The sequence below is a fragment of the Monodon monoceros genome, unplaced genomic scaffold (genome assembly GCF_005190385.1).
Source record: "Monodon monoceros isolate NGI ecotype Baffin Bay Population unplaced genomic scaffold, NGI_Narwhal_1 Super_Scaffold_22, whole genome shotgun sequence".
NCBI lineage: Eukaryota > Metazoa > Chordata > Mammalia > Artiodactyla > Monodontidae > Monodon > Monodon monoceros.
Genome location: NW_021703779.1, coordinates 62474138 through 62484382, shown reverse-complemented (window position 1 = coordinate 62484382; position 10245 = coordinate 62474138). Strand labels below are relative to the sequence as shown.

At 40.4% G+C, this 10245-nt stretch overlaps 1 protein-coding gene across 2 annotated transcripts in view; it reads left to right on the top strand.

Moving 5' to 3' along the window:
* The first annotated feature begins 1277 nt into the window (after window positions 1-1277).
* Window positions 1278-10245, top strand: part of RLIM (ring finger protein, LIM domain interacting) — a 35106-nt gene continuing 26138 nt past the window's right edge. Inside the window, exon 1 of one of the 2 annotated variants that reach the window (XM_029240853.1) lies at window positions 1278-1460. Coding sequence is in view for 1 of the 2 variants with exons in the window: in XM_029240852.1 (XP_029096685.1) it covers window positions 3332-3349 (18 nt within the window). In the remaining variant the exon portion in view is untranslated. Of the gene's footprint in view, window positions 1461-3045; window positions 3350-10245 lie in introns of those variants that run through there. The other variant, XM_029240852.1, reaches the window with a different exon arrangement.

Sequence of the window (10245 nt, the reverse complement as noted above, 5' to 3'; positions counted from 1 at the left end):
CATGCTGAGGCCGGCACTCTATCAAAAAATATTTGAGGGCCTACTATGAGCTCACTGCGGATATAACAGTGAACAAAACAAAAAGGTTTACTGTTCTTAAGGGGGTGGGGTAAACAAATAAATAATATATTTTCAGATGAAGTGCTCTAAAGAAAATTAAGCAGGTAAGGGGACGGGTAAGATGTTATTTCAGATAGGGTGGTTAGGGAAGTCCTCTCTGGGGAGGTGACAGTTGAGAAAAGGTAAAGTTGTAGAGGTGGGAACAAGTTTAGTTCGCTGGAATAATACTAAGAAAGCCAGTGTAGCTGGAGTGTTACCTGAAAACACAGAAAACAGAAAAATGGGGGAAAAAAAACAAACAGGGACACACCCTAAAACCGTGGCTGCTTTTCTTTAAATGTGAAAACGGGAGTTGGATGCTGGGTAGCTCATTCTCTACCTTCCTTCACGCATTACCATCTAAGAAAGGCCTTCCTTAACCGCCCTTAAATTCCAACCTTATCAGATTTTCCCACCGTTTTACAGTCACCGCCCTCTTCCAAGGATTTCAGAATCACCATCTCAGAGAGGCTACCTCTGACCACTCTTTTTAAAACTGCAATTCCCGTTTGCCCCCACCGGGCGTTCTCCCGCCCACCTCCCCCCGCTTTTTCACCCTAGCATTTATCATCAACTATATATATGTTATACATATATATACACATATATATATATAGTAATTATTGTCCCTCCCCCAAGTAGAATATGAAGACCCACGAGAACTGGGATTTTGGTCCGCTTTAATTTCCGCTGTATCCCCAACATCTATAATAGTGCTTGACACTACAGCTGGCGCTCGATAAATGTCGAATAAACGTAGGATGCTGTATTAACCGGTCCGGACTAACTGTGTGAATCGACGTCAGGTTAGACTAGTATCGCATTTCTCACTCTGAAAAGGGTTTCCAGCAGTCAGACGATGACATCCTCCAGCTTTCAAAACTGGAAAGCCAACTTTCCCACAATTCTCAGAACGCGAAATTTCTCGCCACAATTCAAAATGGCGGAGGAGGGTGGGGCCTGTCACATGGTGGGCGTCACAGCGGTTTTCCTTTTCCAGGCCGCGGCCCGCCTTGCCGCGTCGTCAGCCGGCAGCCTTCTCCTCCCACTGAGCCTTTTCAAGCAATCGCCTGGGATTGGCTACTCGGCTGGGAGTCGGGCTGCGGGGCCCGGACGCGGCATCATCACTTCCTGTTGTGGGCAAGCGTTTCCTGTCGCTGCTTGGTAACAATGGGGAAGATAATGGCTGCCTGAGCAACGTCTCCGAGCAGGCGCTGGGCTAGAGGCGGGTCTCAACCAGCGACTCATCGGAGGCGGGCTTGAGAGCGGCGGTAGGGGAGGCGCGCAGGAGCCCCGGCGGCGGCGGCGGCGGCGGCGGCGGCGGCCGGACCGACCGAGTCGGATCCCGACACTAAAACCGAGTAAGTGAAGCCTTGGGAATCCTGAGAAATGGATGGAGAGCGAGAGGAAGACAGCGGAGCCGCGGTTACTGCGTTCTCTCAAAATGGCCTGAGTGGCGCATCGTGGCGGAGGCTCAGCGCCGCCTCCGGACCCCAGGCGCAGGTTGCTGCGGGGGGCTCCGTGGCGTAGTCGCCGCTGCCATTTTAGTTGGGTGTATGGCCGACAGGCTCTTTGAAGAAGGGGAAGGAGGTGGGAAGTACTTCCTCTTCGTGGCCGCTCGAGCCGCGGCCGGGGCCCTCCAGAACCTTAAGAATTTTGGGGAGGCGATTTTCGAGTGTTGGCTTCAGACGTGAGAATCTTTGACCGTCTCAGGTTTTTCTCTCCTCGGTTCTCTGGAGACTTCCCTCGCGTCCTCCTCCCCCCCTCCCTTTTACATGGCGGGCTTGGGTTTAGGAAATGGGGGAAAAATCAGGCTGCTCTAAGTTAGATGCTGAGAACTTGCGGGCCTTTATATTTCCCAGGATTTGCAAAACCCCATTTTGAGCCCTTCTGCAGGGCACTATCAATTAGGCGCCCCCTGGGGCCACGATGACATCTTCCCTGAGGATCTGAGGCAAATGTGGTTTACTCCTTTGCTCGAATAACCCTGGCATATCCTTTGGCAGATATCACTGCAAGGATCCCCCCAAAAGGGAGGGAAAAGCTGTTGCGTGTTTGTTGTTTTTCCCTGGGTGAGGGTGGGAATTGGGCCAAATGATTTTGAAGTTAATTTTCGTTCAATCCGTGAGCAACCCAACCCCTCCCCCCTCAAAAAAATGCCTAAGGGTCTCGGCTTCTGCGGGCGGTACCTGCCACGTACGCCATAGCTTTAGTAACTAGTATTAACCGGTTGGGCTTCTGCTTCCTGAATACTCAGTCCCTTTTTCCCTTATGCTGATTAATTTCAAGATGGAGGAGACAGCCACGTTCCTTCCCTAGACAGTTTCACCATACTTATTCCACAGGTTAGTCCGGGATTCTGAGGACTAGCAGGCTTGTTATTTAGGTCATTCTTTAGTTTTGGGGCAGGAGGAAGCATTTATATCAGGTTGTCATCCACTGTTTGCAAGGCCCCAGAATAATTTTTTGCTGGAAATAAGGAGCCCGCATTTCCTGAATCAGAATTAACCGCAGTGGCTTTGGATGATTGAAGGAAGAAATAGACATACTATTACTAATCATTTTTTGATTCTTCTCCTTATTAAAGACAGAATACTTATATCACCCCATCAGGTACATTATGTCCGTCCTGGATGACTTGAGAGCAGGCAGGCACAGTTATCGCTCCCCCAAAATCGGTTTTCTAAGTTGTAAAAATAAAGTACCCAGGAAGACCAATCTAAATATTTTTTAGTTGGATTTTAGTATACTCTTACTGAAAAAATGTTTTTCTTTAGCCTAAGATGTCCTGATGATCTTTCATACTTTAATTACTGCCTTAGGCTAGTGTAATGTGCCAAATAAGTTTTTGGAAGTAACTGAGAATCTGAAAATAATTAATGGTCTCATGAGAAAAGGCCTATTTTAAGTAACTTTATATTAAAAGGTAGATTGGCTCTCGGCCTTTAAAGGCTATCTTATATATAACATATAAGATTCCTGGTTCCCTCTGACCTTCTCAGTCTCCCCAAATATCCTAATGTTGAGTTATGTTGGGTTGTGGTGAGTGTGTGTGTGTGTGTATGTATGTGTGTGTATCTGTATCTAAAATATATAGGATATGTATTTTTTTAGGATGTGTCTGTTTCAAAGAAAATGTCTATCTTATAAAAGAGGAAGAATAATGGATTCTTTTTTTTTCTAGAGCAGAGAGTGAAGAAAACTAAAATCCAGTTTATTGTATTACAATACTATGTCATATAACAGTCAGGTAATTTATTTTTTGTTGCGTCTCCTGATGATTTATGTGTAGAATGCATGTTTAAAAATATTTATTCTGTTTTGCAGGCCCTGTAATTGGATGGGCTTATCTGATATATGTTAGTTGGTCTTGGGCATTCTTCATGATCAGAATGGGTGTTTTTCACTGGGAATTCAAAAGGTAGTGTTCCTGAGTAGCTGGAACCTCATTAGTGCTGTACCTGTCAATTTTTTTCCTTTAAAATAACGTTTGAAATTTACCAGTACCTGTATGGAACAGAAAAAACAATACAGAAATTTGCTGCCTTAAATTACTGTTGGAATGAGATGGGTATAAATAAATAGTGTTTAAATGTTTATTGAATAACAAAATGAATTATCAGTAGACTGTATTACAGGAATATAATCTCATTATTTTGTGTGACATTCGATTTTTTTCCTTCAAGGTCCAAAAAGTCATAAATGATATATAATACTCTAATTGGTATTAACTCCTTTCATCATCATTGTTAAGGTAGCCACATAATTTATTGCCCTAGCCAGGATGCTTTTAAGAGCAAAAGGGACATTATTAATAATGCATCCAGGTGCAAACCTGCATTGTCCCAGGCAAACTGCGATGGGTAGTTAGCCTAAATTCATAACTAATTTGTATTGAATACTTATGTGCTAGGTCCTGTGCTTCACATGTATCATTTTGTACTCCTTACAGCAAAACTTCATGAGGATGTTACCTATTTTACAGAGGTAACTGAGACTCAAAGGAGAGATTAGGTAATTTGTCCTCAATTACATAGCTAATAAGTGGTAGAGCCCCCATTTTAACTCAGGTCTGATGCCAAAGTCACTAAGGTTTTATGTCTTTAGACCTAATTACTATCTAATTAGATTGGAAATGCAAAGAAAATAAAAGGTGGTAATTTTTAAAATCTGTAGGTTATTTGCATCAAAAACTTTTGTTAAAGGAAATTTGCTTTATGAAGCAGGTGAGACTTATTTAGCAATTACACCCTCTTTTTTGGTCTGTCAAGGTTCCTGTTTCAGCTGTTACTGCTTGTGAAAAAGTTTGATAAACTTAATTTAAAATCAGAAATGGCTTTAAGAAATAGCTTAATAATGAAGTCATCTAGAACTGTTAGGCTGATTGGATATATTCTTTCAGATTAGTGAACATGTAGTGAGGCCTTAAATAATACAGTAGATCAAATGCATTTATGGAATTATAATGTGTATATTACTTTTCCCAAAGCTCTAGCGGTTTGGGAAATAGAGCAAACCACTCACCAACCTCCTGTTCCCTTGATTTACTGTAAAGTAGATAACAAATTAGAAAGTAAAAAGTCCTCTGTCAAACCCAGACCAATCAGGTGCTAGAATTTTGGGCCACTGACTAGGGCTGGGACATGTTTTTCTTTTGTAAGTCTAATTCCTTAACATTTCTGTATAACACAGACATTTCCAAAACCTTATGGCCCGTTGATTTTAAAAAGTATCCAACTTACGTGATCCTTTGACATTTTGATACCCAGTGTAAGAAAGCAGTAACACTTCTGTGTCTATTTTTCCTTCGTTATTTTTTTTTCCAACCTGGAATATGGAAGTTTCCCAGATAATCAAGCAGTTCATTTTATATGTAAAAATCTTGACAATCTTGAACAATTTGGGAATATATTTGTGAACTTGTGGTTTTGCTCTTGAAATATATACTTGATATTTTTGCTGTAGATATTCTTGTATTTTAGTGCTTCAACCCAAGGTTTTAATTTCATTAGTCATAATATCACCAACATATGTGGGAGACAAATATCTGTAGACAGTGCATGGTATATGTATGTAGATTTGTGGACCTCTTGCAATAATTTCACTACTACAGGTTGGGCTGCTATTACAGCGTTTACATGGTGATGAACGTGATACTTTCTGTGGGGGAGAGGAGATATTTGTGTTCAGTGTTTTCAGTTTTTTCTGGAATGAAAAATGGTCTCTTTCCTCTTGTTCTTCACTTGAGTGTATGAAGAAAGGATTTAACTCTAATTACAATTTTCATTTTTTATTGACCAAAGTTCCTGTTAGTGTCAATTACATCTAAGATGACCATATAGTTTATCCAAACTGGGACACTTAGGCGTGGAAGAGGGCCATATTAATAATTACTACAGGACAACAGTTGTAGACTGCTACTCTTCTGGACAGACCGGGGATATATGGTCAACTTCGTCACCATTTCTGTGTAGGAGCACTGGTTCAGGGATCACAGTTGTCAACGTGTTTGGTTCTGTAACACAGTATTGTTTTCCTCAAACAATATAGCAGTCATTTGTATTTGTGTAGATAATATTTTCTTTTTTGGTCAAGTGATTTTAATTTTAAAAATTGACTTCACTCTTTTAAATTGTTCACTTTGGTGGAAAACTTATTTCTTAAAAAGTAGTACTTTACCATGAGATATCATCTCACACCAGTCAGAATGGCCATCATCAAAAAATCTAGAAACAATAAATGCTGGAGAGGGTGTGGACAAAAGGGAACACTCTTGCACTGCTGGTGGGAATGTGAATTGGTTCAGCCACTATGGAGAACAGTATGGAGGTTCCTTAAAAAACTACAAATAGAGCTACCATATGACCCAGCAATCCCACTACTGGGCATATGCCCTGAGAAAACCAAAATTCAAAAAGAGTCATGTACCAAAATGTTCATTGCAGCTCTATTTACAATAGCCTGGAGATGGAAACAACCTAAGTGCCCATCATCGGATGAATGGATAAAGAAGATGTGGCACATATATACAATGGAATATTACTCAGCCATAAAAAGAAACGAAATTGAGCTATTTGTAATGAGGTGGATAGACCTAGAGTCTGTCATACAGAGTGAAGTAAGTCAGAAAGAAAAAGACAAATACTGTATGCTAACACATATATATGGAATTTAAGGGGAAAAAAATGTCCTGAAGAACCTAGGGGTAAGACAGGAATAAAGACGCAGACCTACTGGAGAACGGAGTTGAGGATATGGGGAGGGGGAAGGGTGAGCTGTGACAGGACGAGAGAGAGTCATGGACATATACACACTACCAAACGTAAGGTAGATAGCTAGTGGGAAGCAGCTGCATGGCACAGGGATATTGGCTTGGTGCTTTGTGACAGCCTGGAGGGGTGGGATAGGGAGGGAGGGAGACGCAAGAGGGAAGACATATGGGAACATATGTATATGTATAACTGATTCACTTTGTTATAAAGCAGAAACTAACACACCATTGTAAAGCAATTATACCCCAATAAAGATGTTAAAAAAAAAAAAGTAGTACTTTACCAATTAACACCAAAATTGCCAGTAATCAGTGACTTTTACATTAATAACTTAAAAATAAACACATGAATCTTTTGGGTTTTTGAGTCATTTTTTGACTTCTTGAGAATAATGAGAAGTCAGAATTGAGTTAGTGTGAATAAGACCAAATTCTAATTTAGTGGCGTAGCTTGATAATAAAAGAGCATGAACTGGGTTGAACTGGGTAATTGAAGATTAAATTCACTGTCTAAAGTACTTGAGTGAATTGAAATGTCATTATAATGGTTTCTTTTTTTGACTAACTTGATCCTGTGAATTGGCAGCATTTGGCTTGGTCTCCATCCTTTGATTTGTTGACATTGTTAATATTCTTCGGTTTAACTGTTTTAGAGGGTTGTTGTAAATCAGAATTATTTGTGAGCTGCAGACTTCCTGCCAAGAGATTAGACACATGCTGAATCCTTTTTTTCCTGCTGTCCTTTTCAAGTGGTAGAGGTAGAAGAATATAAACCAGGCTAAGCTAACATTGCCATGCAGATATTTTATAATCCCATTTTGCGCTAGTAGTATCAGCAGTGGTGGAGGCCTTAGTAGCATCCTCTGATAGGCCAGTAATGGAAGTGATCAGCAAATTGTGTGGGTGGTGAGAGGTACCGTGCAATAAGTAAAGGCAGTGAAATATAAACCCTGCCCTGTTTTTTAAAGAGGAATGCTTTATGTTTCTTTAAAAAAAAATAAGATAGTCATAAAAAGAGACAGAAGTGTATGAGTGAAATAGCAGTAAGAAAAGCACAGCTTCTAAGCTTACATCCTAGTTATTCATGTTGTTTCTTAAGCTTTATTTTTCTGACTTAGTATTGTAATGTGATGCAGGTTATATCTTATTCATAGTCACAGATTCATAGAATTGGAAAGGTATCTTGTAGATAGCTTAATCCAGTACTCTAATATTGATGGAGATCCTGAGACACAAAAGGTTAAATAAATTGGCCAAATTTACAGTTACTGTTACAGCCAAGACTAGAACCTAGTATCCTGTCTTTTTCCATTTTCACAGAGCTGAATTCCACCCTGCTACTCATAGAATAAAAAAGCTATCTGGTAATCAACCTTTGATTTGCTACAAATGCTGTAAAATTTTAATGAAACATTCTATATAGGAACAATTCCCAACACTTTTGTATATAACTACATATACGATGGTATTTTATTTTCATGACCTCAGATTCAGCAGTTCTTTGTGATTTGACCTTTTTTTGTTTTTAACTATATTGAGTATTTTTCGTTTTGGTGATGATACTATTGAGCTGACATTTTCATTATTCACAAGGCTTGCATGTCATTAATTCTCATCTACTCTGAGGTTCTTAATGAAGAAGCTCTGTTGCAAACACAATAATGTTTGCCCTTCTCTTTTCAGTATGACACATTTTTATGTTGGTACCTATGATTTTTTTTAATTGGCATGTTGTGCTTTAGAACACTATCGAGTTTTGGAGCTTGTATGAACACATCCAAAAGGTGACGATGCTCAAGGTATAATACTTTAGTAGTTGGTTGGTATTAGGTTACCTTGATTCCTCCCTCCCACCATACCTTTTTGGTTTTTTGTTGTTGTTTTTGTTTTTCTTGGTTTTTTTTTTTTGTTGTTTGGGGTTTTTTGGCGGCATGCGGGCCTCTCACCGTTGTGGCCTCTCTCGTTGTGGAGCACAGGCTCTGGACGCGCAGGTTCAGTGGCTATGGCTCACGGGCCTAGCCACTCCACAGCATGTGGGATCTTCCTGGACCAGGGCACGAACCCGTGTCCCCTGCATCGGCAGGCAGACTCTCAACCACTGCACCACCAGGGAAGCCCTACCTTTTTGTTTTTAAAAAGAGATTATTTCTTCCAGACTTAATAGATGTGGCTTATTTTAAAACTGATATTCACACAGGCATTTGAATTCCAGAATTCAGTTTTTTAAGTCTGTTGTTTTGTTAACCATATATTTTAGTGCCTTAAATCTTAATTGATGCAGTATGTCCATTGAATATAGTATGCGTGTACTAATACTTAGCACCAGGTCTTCTGACCCATTAGTACTGAGCAGTATGTTTTCTATGGTTTTGTTTGTTTGTTTTTTGTTTTTTTTTTTTGGCGGTACACGGGCCTCTCACTGTTGTGGCCTCTCCCGTTGCAGAGCACAGGCTCCGGACGCGCAGGCTCAGCGGCCATGGCTCACGGGCCCAGCCGCTCCACGGCATGTGGAATCTTCCCGGACCGGGGCATGAACCCGTGTCCCCTGCATTGGAGGCAGACTCCCAACCACTGTGCCACCAGGGAAGCCCGCTTGCTGTTATTTTTGATATTATACATTCATCCCTATTTTGTAATGTATAGTCAATTCTCATTATTCTTGTAGATATTTTCTATAAACTCACCATAAGCACTGAATTAATGAGTACTGAACCCCAGCCCCTAGGGGAAATATGCACACACACACACACACACACACACACACAGTGGTAAGTAGACAGATATGTATGTATACAAATATCTCACATAGATTATGATCTTAAATTGTAAAATCAATTCTTGGTAGTTTCCATTTTCTTTACAGTATTTTTTTTTTTTTTTGTGGTACACGGGCCTCTCACTGTTGTGGCCTCTCCTGTTGTGGAGCACAGGCTCTGGATGCGCAGGCTCAGCGGCCATGGCTCACGGGCCCAGCCGCTCCGCAGCATGTGGGATCTTCCCGGACCGGGGCACGAACCCATGTCCCCTGCATTGGCAGGCGGACTCTCAACCACTGCACCACCAGGGAAGCCCCTGAACAGTATGTTTTAAGTGACTTTTTGCCCTAACGTTATAACAAAATTAAATTTTTTAAAGATTGGCATACGTGGATTAGGAGAATTAAATGAAATACTTTTAGCAGTGGTTAGAAACATAGTAACCTGCATAATTTTTATTAATATATGATAATGACTGTAGGAGAATTGGAGATCACTAAAAATGCTTTAAAATTCTCAAGGTGAATAAAATCTGCTTTAAACTCCCTAGTTACAGAATAAATCTCAGGTTTGGTTTTCTTGCTGGCTTTTCCTCCCTGGAATTAAATTTACCTGACACAGTCATACATGTATTGACCAAATGAGTAGTTTTTCAAATGACTGGGCAAATTTTCTAATTTGGCTGTTTGTGTTCCAGGAATGGATTTGGATATATTGGCACACAGTACTCTGAAAGAAATAAGAGTAATAAAACATATTATTTATCCGAGGGGCAACTCTATTTAAAACGAAAATACTAAAAGTTGACTTACTTAAAAATAAGCCCTGCTGGGTTCAGACTGCTTATAAAAGGTGTTTTGTCATTTTGGAAGTTTTCATACCGGAAATGAACATGGTCTCAAAAGCTCACAGTGAGGTTGAATACATTGGACATGCCTATTGGGACTGAAGGAATGTATTTATTTAGTTTATAGTCTTGTATACTACAAAGCTACAGTAATCAAGACAGTATGGTACTGGCACAAAAACAGAAAAATAGATCAATGCAGCAGGATAGAAAGCCCAGAGATAAACCCAAACACATATGGTCACCTTATCTTTGATAAAGGAGGCAGGAAT